The sequence below is a fragment of the Chelmon rostratus genome, chromosome 5 (genome assembly GCF_017976325.1).
Source record: "Chelmon rostratus isolate fCheRos1 chromosome 5, fCheRos1.pri, whole genome shotgun sequence".
NCBI lineage: Eukaryota > Metazoa > Chordata > Actinopteri > Chaetodontiformes > Chaetodontidae > Chelmon > Chelmon rostratus.
In genome coordinates this window covers 28,687,219-28,705,996 of record NC_055662.1, presented here as the reverse complement: position 1 = coordinate 28,705,996, position 18,778 = coordinate 28,687,219, and the positions used below count along the sequence as shown (strand labels likewise).

General features: G+C 45.8%; 1 protein-coding gene across 3 annotated transcripts in view; it reads right to left on the bottom strand.

The window, feature by feature from the left end:
• Positions 1–18,778, bottom strand: part of dtx1 (deltex 1, E3 ubiquitin ligase) — a 43,752-nt gene that overhangs the window by 18,356 nt on the left and 6,618 nt on the right. For all 3 annotated transcript variants that reach the window (XM_041936949.1, XM_041936951.1, XM_041936950.1), the window contains exon 3: positions 861–1,608. In XM_041936949.1, coding sequence (XP_041792883.1) covers positions 861–1,608 — 748 coding nt within the window. The remainder of the gene's footprint in view (positions 1–860; positions 1,609–18,778) is intronic.

Here is an 18,778-nt window from a genome sequence, read left to right as displayed (position 1 = left end):
GCATGTGTGTCTGGGTGAAGGACGGTATTATTCAAACATGCAGTAAGTGTGTCTCTCCCCATGAGCGGCGAGAACAAAATGGAATCAAATTAGATCAGGGGAGGGTTTATTTTAGAAAAAGAAAGCGGGATGGGGGACTGAAGTATCGGTTACAACACTAGACACACTTCTTTTCCTCTGCTCCTTTCGCTGAATCGCTCAGAGGTCAGAGCGCTCTGCTGAAGCTCCCATTTTTCCTTGATCCATTATTCATTCTTCCCCAGTGGAGCTCTGCCTCCATGGCAAATAGGTTTCCACAGCTACACCAGAGCCTGCTTCACACATCAGGCAGCACACACACACACACACACACACACAGATCCAGATATTCCACATACGACAGTTTTCACATCCCATGACACAACAATCGCAGCGTAGTGTGGTAGTAACAAATTAGTTGAAAGCAGAAGCAACAGAACGGCCGGCCGAGCTGCAGTGTTTCACGCCTATCGGGGCCGACGTGAGCTCATTATGGAGCAGTAACCATGGCGAACGCACTCAGTGAAGGAGAATCAGCTGGACTTCTTTTTCTGCCGATCATCGATCAGAACGTCACAGAGAGCAGAGAGGAAGAGGGAAAATGACAGAGTGTGATGCAGCAGACGCATGCATGCTGAAGCCCCGCGAAGCAGACAAGCAGGAACAGAGATCGTCTCTTTGCTTTTTATACCCCCCCCCCATCGCCTCAGCTGAACTGTAAATTCACCCAAATCCCAGCATTATGCCGGCGCTGTAACAAGTGACAAGCTACCGCAGGCTCCGGAAAATCCAAATGAGAACAAATAAGGGGAGTGCATGATTGTGTCTGCAAACATCATTACCCCGGCGGGATGGCGCCTCTGGCAGAGCCCACGGAAATGCGCTGGGTGCCCGGCCGGTTCAGGTTGTTCTGTCCGTTGATGGTGAGAGCGTGGTGGCCATGGGCGGATGAAAGAGATGGCATCACGGGGGAACAGGGGAAGTTGGCAGTGGACAGTGGCAACTGCACCTGTTCCGCTTTGGCTTGCCCACCTCCCACACTTATGTTATTGTTGTTGGTGCCGGAGGAGGCGGATGTCGGAGACCAGAGGGAGGTTCCAGCGAAGGTGTTGCTCTGCCGCACCACAGCGAGGGTTCCTGCAGCGCCCGGGTTGCCCGCCGTCCCTCCGTAGAGCTTACGCCGCTGAGAGGCCAGGATAGCGTTCGAGGCGGCTCTCGTACTGTTGACCAGGATGCACTGCTGGCAGGAGCAGGGCTGGCCGGAGCTGGCTCCCACGGGCCAGGACTGCGACTTGGGGATGGAACCCATGATGAGCGGGTAGGCCAGGTCCATGCGCCTCCGCAGGCGCCGCTTGCGCTGGCTCTGCCTGTTGGTCTGAGACATGCTGTTGAAGTCGATGAGGTAGCAGAAGCCCAGAGAGGTCAGGTCGAGCCAGGGGTGCTGCTTCTCGTAGGCGTTCTGGATGGTCACGCAGATCTCCATGTCGTACGGCGTCCACGAGCCGTTGTCGTTCTCCCACTCCCACACCACACCTTTCCCCGGGGCGGACGACGGCTCGTAGAAGTTCCTCTGCACTGGTCTCATGGTGCCTGAAAGGAAAGGACAGAGGAGACAGGAAGCGTGAGTGAAATCACTCTGGTTCTGTCTGCAACAGCATGAACGCGACTAAATTTGTGTGCCTCACGGTGGCTTTTCAGTCATATATGAGTGTAAATCATTTGTTATGTTCAGCTTCTACACTGTGTGAGTGAGCAGGAGATTCAAAGGAGTGAAGGAAGCACTGATGATAAATGTGCAGAAGAACAGACTGAAGCCAAATGTCTGCATGCTTTTATCAAGTCTGACACCTCCGCTGGCCGAACACATTCAAATCCATTAGCTGATGTCTCCATAGCAAACGGTTCTCCTTCTGAAAGCTGTTTAAACGTTTCAGTTATTGGAAGCGGACTGCAGCAACTTAGCATGTCATTTAAATTTAAGAAGGAACTTTCACTCGACCTCTCCTGCCTCTGACATGCCTCCTCCAGAGTGGCCCTTTAATTAATTTCAAACTGTTTTGTCCACAGGTGGAAAATTAGATGATTCTTATTTAATGAATAAATTTCTTTCTCGCTTTTCAGCATTTCATGACACCAAAGTGTAAAGTCGTGATGAGAATTTTCCATCATATTTGACAATTAATGAAGTCAATGAATAACTGTGTGAATGATGCAGATGAATGGCGACATCAGCCCGAGGCAAGATGCAGTTTTTATGTTGCCTCGGTTTCAAGCTCATCAAGTCAGCTAACAAGTGCTGAGACAGCAACGAGGAGGTGAGGTGCAACGCTTCAGTAACACCTGGCTGAGGTTACAACCTGAGCGATACAAACAAGCCGGGGTGCATACGTGCTAGTAACGCTGCATGCACGGCCTTTCATTCCCACAATCCCCTCCTCTCTCATTCTGCACTCCCCCCTTCTGTACGGGAAGAAGGGAGATGAGAAGCCGGTAGCTTTGTCCCACCTCCATTATAACACAATTACTGTAGTCACATGGGAAATCAGGACACCTCAGCCTATCCATCTCCTCGCTGCACATCAGCACGGGTATCCAGGCGCACCATCACCCCCTCCTTCCCCCACCTAATTTAACGGGTAAATGCACACTCCCCTGCCAGGGACGATCAGGGTGATAATGCAGGGATGGGAGTGTGTGCGGAGCATGAATGAGTAGAGGGGTTGGTGGGCAGCGGCAACACCTCATCCAGCAGCCCGGTGTTGGCTCCGGAGACTAAAATGCATCAGCAGAATTGGCAAGTCTGACCTTGAGTCTCTGCTGCAGACTGCTGCTAAAGGACTCGGCTTGATGGCTAATTTCATTTGGAGCAGCTGAGAACCACACACACACACACACACACACACACACTCACAGATGACTGCTCAGTGAGCCAGCTGCCTGTGTCTCTCACGTCTTCAGTCAGTCAGCCGTGCACAACTTTCCCTGCCAGTTGCATCCGTGCCTGCTCACAGCTTGCCTGATTTCTTACATTTTCTCCGAAGATAATAATGAAAACAATAATGGGTTTCAAAATGAAACGCTCATTGATTTCCTCTAAGTTGGTAATTTTCCCTGAACTTTTGGTGAGCCGCACGCCGCGGCTCCTCTGGGACGCATTAGGCCCGACACTTGGAGCCCAGCTGCGTGTTCCTGGCCTCGATCGATGGTGGCACAGCTCTGCACGGTCTTGCTCAGTGGTTAAGTGTAACACAAGTTTTATAAATATTTGAACATGTGCAGATGTTTTACTCCCAGGCATCAATTTAAACATCTCAACTTTGGTGAGGAGCGATGAGCGGTGTCTCTCTTTGAAAGCCCATCAGCAGCGGTAATTGTTTATGAGAGCTCTGACGGAGCCTGATGCATGAAATGTGCTCAGCTGAAAGACTTTCTGTAAACAGTCCAGTGGGCTCGGAGGGACGTCTGCCTGGCAGTCAGGTTTCTTCAGTGCAGTCAAAGCGAGGCGAGCGCGGAGCCTCGCTCTGCATTCACAGACCCGGCCTCAGCGTGTGACTCTCCTGTTCCGAAAAAATAAATGGATCTTTTATTTAACAAGACTCACGGCTGCTCTGAAGGTATTTCCACAACCCTCAAACGCTTGTCTGATCGTGCGGATGAAAAACACATCTGCTGCACCACAAAAAAGATTTTTAAGTACAACACTATTGTTACGGAGAGAAATGATGGCCAAAACTACACAAACAAGATCCAAGTTTTAAACAAAGCAGAATTATTCTTTAAATATTTGCATTCTTCTGCGGGGACTGGACGGACCTGATCCGGGACCTTGAGAGGACGGAGCAGAGGCCACAACAACAGTCCGGAGGCCTGAAACTCTGCAAACTGCCTCCTCTTCTGCTGTAATTTACTGCTGAATACCTGCCTCTGCCAGAAAGCCGAGCCTGGGTTGTTGATGTTCTCTCTGTGACCCTCTGCTCTTCCTGACAGGAAACCGAGCGAGAGTAGCCACTTCCTGTCAGACCAGCCATCTTTCCTGCCCACCCCTCACTTCCCTTGTCCTCGCTCCCATGATGTCCTCCAGCTGTCCTCCTTGTCCAACGCGAGCGCGGCTCCCCTCGGGTGAGCTGTGGCTGCGTGATGTATTGCCACATCAGGCCTCGCAGTGGGACTCTAACCCCACTGTCACGCATGACCAGGTGGGTTCAGGGTGAGCTTTGCTGCCCTCTCACATCTCAGCTGGAGGGAACACTCCCTGTAGTCTGCTCGCCATATGAGGCCGTGCCAGTCTCTCGTCCTTGATCGCTTTGTTTTCCTGTCTGAATCACTCTTAAATGGAAGGACGTGCAGCGTTAAATCATAACATCCTCCACTGCCCTCAGAGGCCTGCTGCTGGGAAAGACGGACAAACTGATGCTTGGATGGATGCTTTTCTCACAACCGTTGAAATTAAAGCTCACCTTGTATTTTTCCAGTCTCCTTTAATAAGTCAAAAAAAATGTTTTCTGACATTTTTTAATACACAAGCATGATTATTACTATCATCATCACCTCCTGTATGATGCATTCACATTGGTGATGCACTGAGGGAGCAAATCCACTGTGGATCCACTAAAACTTGTCTCTCCACACGGCGGGCAGTCAATCTAAATCTGTCGCTGAGGTTATTGATGCGTGTGTTCCTCTCACACCTCTGCGGCCACACAGGAAAGTGTGATGAAAACACCCTGAATGGAAACTGTAGGTGAGCTGATGTGTCACCACAGGTAATACCCACACAGCTGCTGCAGAATGAGATTCAGGCGTTGTTATCACAGAAACGCTGGGGAAGGTTTTGTTGTCATGGAAGCCGTCCCAGGGGCCGGGAGTAGTGAGAGGAGGATGGCGCGGGGGGGGGGGTTGCCCGTATGTGAACGCTCCTACTACTCCTTTCCCTGAGCACAGCGGACTCCTCCTCCACCCGCTCATCTCATCTGCTGCTGACGCCAGCTTTCCCCTCGCTCGCCACCGTCGCTCCTGGCTCCTCACCAACGCCGTCTCGCTGAGCCATTCTTCACATTTTCCACTCTGTCACTCAGTGGACCCCGTCCTGCTCTCACACAACGCTCAACTCTCGGACAGGGAGGACGAATATGTGCCATTGAATTAGAGCCTGCATCACCTTGCAGTTAATGTTCTTCCTCACGCTGCTGCCGCCGCCGTGGGAGGAGAGGCGGACGAGAAGCACCCGGATCAGCCGCTATAATACATCCTTATAATTGACAAGCCTCATCAATTTCCCCGAGGCTGCGTTGAGCCTATTAAAACATAGTGCTGCATTTTTCCTTTTAACTACAGAAGGAGAGAGGCCAGTAACAGGTCCAGCATCATACGGCTCGATGCTGTCTGAGAGGTATTTAAAGCTTGCTAATTTATGTCCTCTGCTGGAGAACAGGCAGACCTCTGACTGAGAACATCCCATTCCTTTAATATTAACTCAACTTTCTCGTCTACGCTACCATGAGAACAAAATGCAGGATTGTCCATTGTTTTAAGACTTCAGACTGCTTTAATCTGTCTGTTGCAAGTGCACCAACTTTATGGGAGTACAATAATAAATCACTTCACTGTGGCGACAGAGTGTTTTGCATTTCTTCCATTTGCGTGTTTGGTAATCCTCTTTTCTTTTCTCACAATTAGTCAAACACAGATGACATGAGATCTGTTTCCAGGACAGATGCGGTGCACATTCGCTGAGCAAGAGCGGTAAAATTTAGACTCTCTCTGGTAAATCTGGAGCGACGGATGAGGCGAAACAACAGAACTGGAAGGGCTTCCTTTCGAGGCTCGCTAATTTGCAACAATTCTCACCGATCGGGCGAGGTGGGATTCATCACGGCGGAGACAGAAACGTCAATGTCTGCTCGAGTTCCAGCCACGGAGACGCAGCCACAGCTCGTCTGGAGCGAAACAACAACAACGCTCGCCTTTCGTTGGCTTTGTGAACAGGCACGGTGCACCGCAGCACTGCTCCCGCCCTTCTCTCACTTTACTTCACCAGAAAACCTTTGGCGCTGTTGTTTTGTTTCCACGGGTCTCTCTCACACTGCGTGAGGCAGAAAGTTCCTTCGTCTCCAAAGGGCTGCTGAAAGTCATTCTGGGAGGCAGAGAAAATTGCTACCTTACGCAAAAGAGGACGAGACAGGTGAAGGAGAAAGAGAGCACTTAAATATATACATCTGACATACATGTCATCATGGTACGGAGTAAATATCAACAGTTGGGTGGGCTTTTCCTTTTAAGATGCTTTTAGCCATCTATGGTGTTAACACCGGTCAGTCGGTCCACAGCTCTGATCCAGACTGAAATATCTCCACAGCTGGTCCTCTGGTTGGACTGTACTGAGGCTGTACCTTTGAGGCTGATACTGATCAATATTTGAGAGTTACAGATAAACAACGGTCATCGTCGGCCTCTAATAAAGAGAAAGACATGAAGATTTGAACACACATTCATGTCCCACAAAGAATGAATCCTACTGACTTTGACCCCCTGACTTTTCCTGTAGCGCCACCATGAGGTTGATAAAGTGGAACAAACTGATGAACTTTGGTGCCCAGAGGATGAATCCCAGAGAGTTTGGTGAGGCTGCTCAAAGATCCCCTGACTACTGATCTGGCGCCATCATCAGGTCAAAATATGTCCAAAGCTAATCCCCATCAGCCTCAGCTGTACTTTATGCTTAGTGCCGATTAGCAAATGTTAGCATGCTAACATGCTAAGCTAATTTGGTAGGCATGGGAAACATTATACTTGCATGCTAGCTATGTGACCATGAGCATGCTAGCATGCTGACATTAGCGTTTAGCTTCAGACATCACTGAGTGTAAGCACAAGCTAGCATGGCTGCAGACTCGCTCGAATCTCTCTCTAAGCTAATCCTGCACATGCACGCTGCTCGTAGATCGCTTTGAACACTGGCGACTGTCACTGTGTGATTGTTGCGCAGAGATTTAACGATTGATAAGCCTTTAAACATATTAATTTCTAACTCAATTCCTGATCAGATTCTTCTGTCTGACCCTGTGCAGTTTTAAGGAGGCCTGTTTTCAGTCTGAATCCTCACTCAGCCTTGTCGAAGAATTTCTGAGTGTTCTGAAGCCATCTTGGCTCGATCTCCTTCCCGACATCATCAGAAACACATGCAGCCCCTCCTCTGTCAAAACACGATTTGGCACACAAGTTTCTTATTTTTCAGTCAGAGGAAGATGTTCTTCATTTAATTTAACAGTTAATCAGCTTTCGTTCAAAACAAAAACCCTACAGAGCAGCTTCAGTGCAGGCACAGACCATGAATTATCGTCATACAGCCTTCATCGCATCCCACTACATATGAATAGTGAACACATGATGAATATGCTAATAAATTCTACAGTATGGGGGAAATAAAATAATTGAAGCGCGTTTGATGTTTTCACATAAACCCCAGAGCACAGATTGAAAAAAGAAAAAAAAAAAGGACTTTCATCTACCAAAAAAGGCCTTCACAAACAATAAGCCCAAGCTGGCTATTAGAGATGATGAAGAGACAGAATACTGCAGAGCGCTTAAAAATGCATCGCAGGCTGAGAGAAAACATCTGGCTCAAAAAAGATCTGATGGTACAGTTTGTGAGTATGATAACAAGTGAACTTTTCATTTGAACGCACGCACCGCCGAGGCTTTAGATGTGAACACTCTCCCGCTTAAAAGGCCTTGTCATACCTGTGCATCAAAGTCGGAGAGATCTGTAAGAGCATTATCTGCTCATTAACGAATACCCGGAGATCACAGACCATAATAATGAGGATGACAGTCTGGCATTAAGCTGGTTTAACAGCATTATATGTAACAATATCGCAGCTCCCCTGCTCCTCTCACAAAATCACACATTAAAGCTCATTTTCTATACTGAGATGACACGTTCGTTTTCCCAGAATGCAATTCTTTATAATGAGTTACAGTAGTGAATAGCGACTTGGATTCCCTTAAGCGTCCTCGTCCTCTTTGTCGGCAAACGTGACGGATGAACAAAAGCGGGGGAGCCGGTGTCGGTTGGGAGGCAGGGGGAGGCTCTGACGGAGGAGAGAGGAGACGGGTGAGATGGAAAGGAAGAGGAAAGGACAAAAGGAAGGAGGAATGAAGATGGAGGGATGTAAAGGGGGCCAGATAAAAGGGACGAGGGAGAAAAAGAAGAAGAAATGCTACATGAGTATGTGAGGAGGGAGGGGGTGGACACCAAAGGAGGCATGTGATGAGTGGAGGTTTTCTGCCAAATAACAATAAAAAAAGAGGATGTCTCACTTCTGCTCGAGCTCACAGAGTGAACGCTGCAGTAAAGCAGGCCCCACTAATACAGCTCTGCTGCCAGCAAGACAAAGTGGCGAAGAAAAGTGGCTTAACTCCCACTGCAACCGTCCTCATCCTCAGCCCCTTCACTCTCCAAACTCTCCCACAGCCCGGCCCGGGGAGCCGGCCAGTTAACGTGCACTTGTGCAGAGTTTGCAGTTACTGGGGTAACAAAGAAAAGAAAAAAAAAAGGACAGAGTGGATGAAAAAAATCTTGAGACAATGAAGCTACCGTCCTGTCCACCTGCCAGCTCCTGCACTGCAGTGAAGCAACAGACCCTGAAACAACCTCTGTGGACGTCGTGACCGTCCTCAGCCGAGCAGCTTCGGCTCCGCCGAGGAGGCCCAGTGACTCACTCTGTGTGTGTGTGTGTGTGTGTACGACTACCAGCTCATGTATCTGTGTGTGCGTGAACACCAGAAGTGGTGCATGCCGAAGAGGTGAGCGCGCCTGAACGCACCGTGCGTCTCACCGTTCCCACTTCACACCACCTCAGCCTCATCGCGTCCAGCAGGAACCTCGTTAGCGTGTCAGCGCCGCGCTGTCGCGTCACAAGGACAAGGGAGACACACACACACACACACACACACACACAAACCTGCAGCCTGGGCTACACATGACAGCAGCCAGCACTGCTGGTGAGCGGTGGCAGGGTTACAGTAAAACAGGTTTCTCGTTAGCAGAGCCGCTTTCACACCCGGAAAACAAAATCCTCATATGTTGGGTTTTCCAGGAAACACGGCAGATCTGGTTTACCACGCCGAACACGGCGACAGCTTATTTGATGCAGCTCCTGACAACATTTCAGCATTTCCTTCTGAGGTGCGACATTTGCTAATTTTCTGGGATTTTTGCCTGCTTATCCCTCGTGCACTCCGCAGGATTTTTATTTCAGCACAGTCCCTGACAGCTGCCAGCTGATGACTTCTTATTTCTGGGTGCTACAGAGCTTTTTTTTCTCCATTCTGGCAGCAACTTGTCGCAACTTGAACGCAGTGCTGCCAAGTGATACCGCGCAGCATATTAAAAGACCAAATGGCGAAAAGTATTTCTCTAATGTGACAATTCAAAAATCAGATGCCTGTAACACGCTTCACATCAGCAATGTGCATCAAGGTTTCTATCAGACATTCAAGACTGATGCTGCTTTTAAAAGGGAGAAATAATGCACGATTTGTGGGCAGTAAACAGAGATTTTAACGTGCATTCTACCCGTGGACATACCACAATGACTGGAAATCACTGTTTTTCTGAAACCAAGACTCTGAGCTGCAACCCCGGCTGCCGTTCTTCAGACTTCGTGCGCATTAAAAGTGTAAAAGATCAGATGTGATAAGAAGTAACGTCAGGGTTTAGATTATTTTCATTTTGACGTAATTTTTCAATTTCAATTTCAGCTTTAGGTTTAGTTATTACCTTCCAGAGCAGGAGATGACTGATAATTAAGGCCTAAAAAGTCATTTTGCAGCATGTGAATGCTGCATCTCATAGTATGCTCAGCACTGACTAAAAAGAGGCAATATTGACGCTTTTTTAAATATCCTCCATTGAGTCATATTCAGTTTAAACTCAAGTAGACGCCATCCTTTCAAGGATAAACTAGCCGCGGGCTGTCTGGAGTCTACAAAATGACCTTTGAACATGTTTATGAAGGTTCAGGGTCATCATATCACGATATTATCTCATCATCTGATGCCATCCTGCACGTTTCTGTTGCCTAAATTAATGATTCTGGGTGAATTGTAAAATTAAAAACTAATAAAGCAGGTGATTTGTGCACATATTTGCCATATTGTGACTTACATCAACATCAGAACGTTTACAGTATAGATATGAATACACTGCATGGTGACATTAATGTGATTTCAATATTAATGTCATGATGTTTGCGAATGGCTTCAAACACATCACTTAGCCCTACAGCTGACCTTGTGCTGCTCCTCCCCGCATTTAATACAAGTGACACACACACACACACACAGGTACAAGCCCACCGCCTGACATGGTGCAGTATTCATCTGTGACAAGCCCGTATTTCACGTCAGCCGTCACAGCGTGACAGACTGTACATCAGTGAAACCGTTTTGCCTGCTCAGCGGAAAGCTGACTGATGGTCGTCCCACGTCAGAGGAGACTTTGAGGCTCAGATGACCTCTCCCTCGCTGCACATGCAACGCTAACTGCTACATGAGTGGATCAGGATCCATCACGCTCTTCGAGGTGTGCTGTGTTTACGCACCGAACGCAGTCGGAACCGAGCAAACAGCGGCAGCAGAGGGTCAAAGACAGAGGAGGAAGTTTTCCGCATGATCGCCACCTCAGCTCTGGTTGTGTGGTGAGCGTTTCAGACGTCATACATTTCTGACTCACTTCCAGAAAACCTGTAGGTGGCTGTGTGGATATTATAGACTTATCATATCGTACACGATGTATGTGGATCGGATCTTAAAGAATCTTCTGAGAAAGGGTCATTACATCAGTGACTCACTTGAGTAAAAGCATTAGTCATACCACACTGTAAAAAGAGTCCTGCATCGAATGAATGTTAATTAGGAAAATGTGCTTAAAGTATTAAAAGTAAAAGTACTCTGTGACTGTGATACTATTATATATCATTAAATTATCTCTCATGCATTCATGTACAAGCAGGATTTTACTGTAGCTGGTTAAAGTGGAATTCATTTTGCACTATTTTGCATATGACTGCAACTAATCAAGATTATTTTCCAGATTCATCGATTAGTTGTTTGTCAGAACATTGCGAAAAATGAAAAAACAACCCAAAGATGTTCAGTTCAGTGTCACAGAGGAGAAACAAAACCAGAAAATATTCACACTTAACCCTCAAAGACTGATCAGGTCAAATTTGACCCCTTTTTCCATCTGACAGCAGTAAAAACAATCTAAATGTCATTTTTTAGTTTTAAATTTCATTAATTTTACTGAAAATTCACTAAAAATATAATTTTTATTTATTATTATATTATTATAATACATTATTATTATGAAGTCTTGTAAAATATTGTACTTTCATATAGGTGGCACACATTTCTGTAGCTGTTCTGGGTCAAATTTAACCCGATCTATTGAAATGGATTTTAGATCCACCAGCAGGGAAACTGGTGGTTTTAGGGACCCTTGAAACTGTGAAACTGTATATGCCATGTCTGTGTATATTATTTATGGGGGGCCTTGACACTGTCACGAGAACCGTCTGCGTTAGATAATGTTGAATTATAACTAACAGTTATAATTAGACAGTATATGAAGATTTTTTTATTAACATAGCAGCGAGGACAGTGTTTGATGTTTGTAATATTAGAAATGGTTATATAACAAACCCCACAGTTCACAAAATGTTCTTCCTTACTTTCATTTCAAAATCTTGAAATCATTACGGCTGTTGTGTTTTTAATGTCTGAGGTAAAATAGGGCATGATATTATAAAGATAAACAGGTGGTGTAAAGACACACTCCCTGCTCTCTGAAAGAATTAAGAATTAATTTATTAATGTCAGTTATTTATACATTCTAAATACATCCGTGGATCACAGTTTAGCATTGATTCTTGTTATGATAGGACTCTCGGCCTGGGTCAACGTACTGTGAGTGTAAAGAATATGAACAGTATGTAAGCGTTATGAGGCTCGAATCAGAGATTTAGACTTTTTTTCCTTAAAAAAATCACTCAAACCAATCAAAAATTGATTGTTTGGTTTGTAAAAATTCAGAAAATAGCACCACCGTCTTGGTATTCACTTTGTTTAAGAGTCCAAACTTCAAACTCATTGAAAACCCTTAAATGGTGCTGCAGAAAAAATGACTTCACAATTATCAAAGTAATATTTTTACTTCCCTCTGAACTGCAGCGGAGTAGAAGCAGAAAGTGACATGAAAGGAAAAGATTCAAGGACCTGAACCATGAATAAATGGACTTTTTTCACGTTTCCCCACTGACAAACAAGAACACTGGTTTCTAACCGATGACATCATCCCATCAAAGCCGTTCACGGGAAGCGCCGAGAGGGAAGAAACTGCTGCGAACATTACATTTGACAAATAAAAGGAGTCTGACTCATTGAGATGAACAGCGTGCAGTAAATGAGTTTGCTGAGACAGGCTTTTATAACCCACTTCATGGCTGTCAGACGCAGTCAGGCCTTATCAGAGGAAACGTCTGGCCACATTACAGCACATTGTCACCGCGCCAGACTACACTGGTCAGCTTTGATCAGCAGTAAAGTGGAGCCGGTGTGAGAGAGGTCAGAGGGCATCCGCCCAGCCTGCAGGCACACCAAGGTTTCGTCCGCATATCGATTCACCGAACGCAGCGTCTGCTTAACTACGATCTGCTGTCCTGAGGAGTTTTTATTATTTGGCCCACAGCTTTTCCCTGCTGAATCACAAGTGTAATCACATCTCCTCTGCGTTCACGCCACCAAATTAATAGAGAGATATTCATTTTTTTTACTATTAATAGCTCGTCTTAATAGCTCAATTATTTTTACTGCTGTATTTGTGTGATGTACGCTTCCTAAATTTGACTATTAAGTCTATTACAGGGATCGGAGCTTATTCAGGGCACCAGCTCGTGCTCGCCGAGGCTAAGTGTCAGGGCCTGGAATAAAATCAGGGTCATGTCCTGGTTGGGAAGTTGCTGTTGGTTCGCTAAAAGCTTTTATCGAGCTTAAAAGCCTGAACATGAGTCCGATGGGCTTTATCAAATCCTACAGAGGTGTAACTGTGTGTGTGTTTGTGACTTTGAGGGTCAAAGCCTGAAGAGAAACTCGCTTCACGAACCCACTTTTCAGAAGTCGTCAGCTCTGTTGCGGCAAAAAAGAGGAACGGAAAGCAGCCGAATGTGGATGTTATGGGAAACTGTGTGTTGAAGGTAGACCCCCTGCTTTTATTGTATCATAATGAAAGGTTGCTTACGGCGTCGTAGCAGTTCAAGCAGATGACTTCGTGCTCTCCGGGCTCTAATAGCTGCAAGAAACATACATAATTTACACGGAACTATAATGAATAAATCATTTATGATTTTATGGGAGGCTTAATTACTCCTGAATAGATGAGGGTCAGCTTTGAAGCTCAATTTATGTTGCACTCACGTGGGGGGAGATTATTGGGCTAAAAGTGACGCACCACCCAAAATACACAAGCTCACCCTGAGGCGGTGCATTTAGCCTCGGTTTGGTGAAATGATCACAGTTTGGAACATATCCATCGATCGGAGAAGTGCATCAGGCTGCAGTGGTAGTTTAAACCTGCTCATTAGTTGAATTCACCTGGAAATGGCAGAAATTAAGCTCACCACAGGACGAAACACCCACCTGTCCAGCCCTGCAGAGGTGAGTGTTTAAAGCCTGTGAATCACCTTAAAGAGCCCCGGAGCGTTACGCAGCTTCACTGTGCAGGATGATGTTTGCACAGTTTTCACGCTCGGCTGCTGGAGGAGGAAAGTTTCTCTGTGCTCAATCTGAGCTGAAGATGTGTTGATGTAGCGACGGCACAACTGGGGGCCGGAGGTGGTCGAACATGCTGCTTACACGAGCGTGATGCCTCGAGGTGTCTGGAAGTATGACTCCCTGCAGAATCTTTTCATCTAAACATTTTTTGCGCACCTCCGGAGCCTTTTTAATCCCTTTTTGTTTATCACTGACTGTATCATACGTGACATGTTGCTGGAGCTGCTAACTCTCACATACTGAGTGTAATTCTCACGGAAGGGACTCCAATTGTTCGCATTCCGGCAACACCTCCAATTTCCCACCTTTGGAAGAGCTGAAAGCAAAGTTAACATTTCAGTTAATATTTTGAGACACTGCAGCGTGCAGCTGATCTGAACGTCCACCCGTCCAATGAGAGCCAGTCCTGCACGCTCGCTCTCAGCAGCAAAGCGTTAGCGCTTAAACTTTAACTGAGACGCATATCTTCAGTGTGAGACCTGCAAAAGATGCACTGTGGTGTTCAGCCTTTGCTTTCCTTTGCCTAAAATGAAACACTGAGTCCTTACGTGCTGTAATGTTTTGACGGTGGTGATGGGCGGGTAACTTTATTTACGTCATGCATACGTCTGTTTCATCGTGTGCTTCTTGGATCTCAGTTGCCAGTTCTCTCATGACTACATGAATACTGCATCTGGTAAAGCCACACATCATCTGATCTCATTCTAAGCTGTTTATTGTCTTTTTCGACAGCTTGAAAATGGACACATACCTACTTCAGATCATGTTTTGTTTGTATGTTTTTCTTTCTGGAATAATGAATCTGCTCTAAATATTAAGATCCATGATGAAAATATCAGTGGTGAGTGTGAAGCTCTTCTTTTCTTTTTCTATTATTTTAAAAATAAAATCACTTCCATGTGAAGTAGTAGGTAATCAGCCTTTAACAACATACATTTCAGGCTAAATATATCGCTGTAGTAACTTTCATTCCCTTTCTTATTGACAAATGTCTCTTTGACTGAATGCATGCACACAGAGGACAGGACAGAGTAGAAGCTATTACCATCGAAGTCTGATAAAAATTCACCTTGAGGCACCAGTGACATAAATTTCTCGAGAGTCTGCGAGCTCTCGTTAATAATGAAATGTCAGAAAAAGTGATGGCGTGTGAGCAGCTCCTTAGAGGAGCAACAGTGGAGGCTGGAGGGGTCTCTGCCAGGAGCACCCGGCAAATGTTATTCACCTCACAGGCGACTGCAGGATGCTCCTCACACCGACCCGTCGCCGGACTTGGACTCGGACCAGGAGCCATGATTTAGAAGCATTTACAGGCGACGCAGAGAGCGAGAGGCTCACATCGATATTCTGCAGAGCGTCGCGGCTGCAAACGATCAAAATAAGTGATTGTTTCTGCGTGGCTGAAAGGAGTGTGAGCGAATGTGAACCTGTTATGTGCATGCATGTGCTCGTCCCGTGCCTTGTCGCAGTAATTCCTCCTCTCAGCCAATGACTGCGCAGTCAGAACGCAGCCACGGCATCTAAACCTGGAAAGCAAATAACGGCGGCAACCAACCATGAGCATTACTACACGTCGCGGACACTGCTGTAGCACTATTGATCCTGCAGCTGCAGCTGCTATTAGACTATTTACTGAATTACAGTACAGATGACGGGCAATTATGTTTTCTATTAATTCAGTAATTCTTTAAAACTACTTTAAAACAACAAAATCCATACTGTCCTCGAACGGCTCATTTCAAATACTTTCAATACACAAATAACTCACACATCTCCACACTGGAGCAGCTGAAACCTCTCAATTTCTGGCAGTTTTGCTTGATAGAAAACATAAACAAAGTTTTCAATGTAATAATTTCTGTTTAAAATTAAGATAAAATAAGATAAGACTTTATTAATCCCCAGCTGGGGAAATGTGGGTGTTACAGGCAGCAGGTAATAGTAGTAGGAATAACAAAAGAATAGAAAAATACAAAATAAAGGTGGACTATATATATATATATGAATATTTTGTACAAAGAAAATATATATTGCCACAAGAGAATTGTTATTGTTAATAAGATTTTCTGTTGATTAGCTAATCTGTTCAGCACTATCTGACATGTTATGAGGCTACTACAAGAGTCCACGGCTACGCTAGCAGCTATTATTGCATGTGTTTTATGATTTGTCAATGAGTGTCAGCTTGTCTCAAAGAATTAGATAAAAGTCAGGGGAACACTGGTGCTAGTGTGGATTAGCGTGTGCGTTAGTATAAGGATTAGCATGCTGAAGTAGCCCTTCAAGCTGGAAATAACCTTCCTATCTCACTCAGTGTGTGTTTCATATGTATGATGTGTTCAGTTTAAATTGCCCTGCATGGAATAAATAAAGTGGTAGTGTAAATGGAAAGAATATATTGTCAGTAGTCTGTGTAAATCATCATGAAACAGCGACCTGGTTGTGTTTGAGCAGCTCATAGCAGAGATGTGACTCCCGCCTGTGTGTTCGGACTTATTACGGCGGCTCACGCTGGAACAATGACGCCTGTCTTAAGATGCTTTGGAGAAAGCCATCCCAGTTTCGGCTTTAGCGATTTGTCATGCTGCCACTTCGCCAAAGTGGGCTAAGAGTTTTTTGTGAGTGAAAATGCTGAGACCAAAACAAAAAAAGTCTCACACTTCACCGAGACCGATCAAGGCGGCGCTGAGCTTCGCTCGCTGCAACCGCCGGCAGCTCGAGTTGCATGAGTGCAGCTCTGGTGTCAAACAAAGCTCGCTGTAGATGTTAGACCACACACTCATGTAGATCACAGACACCTCATTTGTTCCACAGCTGTGTACGTGACATCTGCTTTGTATACTGACCCTGTTGTGCTAATGCTTCATAATGTCTTACTTTTTAACACAATACAGGTTCACTTTATTTATCAGATTTTTGTAACAGCTCTGTTGATTCAAATAATGTTTTTCTGAACAAAATCTTTTTTTTTCCAGTAAAGACATTGTAGAGGAGAGTAAGAATACTTTAAGGATTTGATTCAACAGTTTGGATCCGGTCTCCAGGCCGGTTGCAGCTCATGAGACTGTCTGATCCGACCTGTGAGGCAATTCATAAATATACAAATACAAAAAATAAAATAGTAGACTAACAGTCCTTCTGGTTGGTCCCTGAACACAACACACACATAACAGTTGATATCACATCAATGCATCATGGTTGGTGCCAAGACAAGCTTTGAAGCTCGCAGTGATCAAACAGGCAAATCTCGAGCATCATTACAGCTAAACATGCTAAACTGGACGAGCTGCAAGGACAAATGATCTTGGATAAAGTTAACGCTCTTTGGTGGCGTTTGGATGCCCAACAGGCAGCTTTCAGCAACAGTGTTCTGCAGGCGGGTTTTGTGCTGAGCGAGCTAATGGCTAATAGCTTAAACCTCATTGAGAAGGAGTTTTTTGTTGCTGCTGCGGAGCTGCCAGCGCTGGACAAAGTAAAAGTGTCCAAAGTGTCAGTTTGTCTGGAAGGAAAACCTGACATGAAAACTCATCAAGTGTCTGTGTGATTTGGTCTTCATGGTGGACATTACCAAGAACCCCTCAGAGCTGAACCTCAAGCTAACTGACCTGGAAAACTAGCTGCGAGTAGCATCATCATTATCACTAGCATCTGACATCAGACCCTTCGCCAAAGAGAAGCAGTTCCAGTCATCGCATTAGAATGTGTCCTGAATAATTTAACATTTGCCTGGAAGCATGCTGGAAAACTGAAGTGGACTTTGATCGGAGAAAGGTTGCACATTCGAGAGCATATGATGCATTTCAACCAGGGATCTGTCAATCCATGTAACACCGAGATGGCAAACTGTTTGGAGATGATGCCTCCTTCCTATTGGAGGAGCAGCAGCAGGCTGGGGCTGAGGCAGACGACAGCTTACGATCTGAGTGACCTCCCACACTGGCCTGATAAGCAAGCAGTGCAGAGAGCAGCTTTAAAGCCGCTGCGCCGATAAAAGAGGAAGATATCCACTTTGGAAGTTAAAAGTGGTGACTCGCCGGATGAGAAGTTAAAAGGAGATGTGAAGGGACGCCTCTGCTCTCGAGGCCAGAGACTGCCAGAGGCTGCCAGAGGCTGCCAGAGGCTGCACAGGCCGCTCGTCACTGTAACGCAGGGAGGATGTGGACAGAGCAGAGCAGAGCAGCACCACCCTGGGAGCAAGGTCGCTCTTCAGAGGAACACCAGCCTGACGGATGCCTCACGAGGATGAGACAAAGTCTTTAATAAGTACGGTGATGAAATTATTATTCCATTCGCTCATGCACAGAAAACTCATTCCATTAAATGTTATTTATCGGGAAAAAACATTTGCAAAAGTAAACATTTGCTTTTGTCTGTTTGGTATATTGCAATATCATTTTTCACTCTTTCACTACAGGTTGAAGATTAATGAAGTTTTATTTGCAGCCCTGAACAAGTAAAAGTATTCTTTTAAAAATGCTTTATTTTGGTGCAGTAAAATGGGTTTCACCCCTTCAGAAAAGCTCAAATTTGCTTGATTTCTTGCATTTCATGCCGCACAAACAAACTGTTTTGTGTATTGATTCTTGTGCTGGCTGCTGGTCAGACCACATTAATGACTCTGGAGCTTGCGACAGGCGTTCACGTCTTATCGTTACATCCTGTAAACCAGATAATTGACAAAAACATGATGAGCTTAAAGCTTAGTTAAAACACCTTGAGGGCCTGGACGGGAGACTTCGAAGCAACAAGGCCGAAGCTGCATGTGTGAGAGCGAACGAGCACAGCTGAGGGTCTTTTCAGCGTTATTATCCCTCCCTCCACCCTGACTGTCACTTTCCATCAGGAAAACGCTCCACCTCTCCCTCTGTTCCTCTTCTCTCCTCACCTCCGTCAGCACCCCCTCCTCCCTCACCGCAGGGCCCCTCCA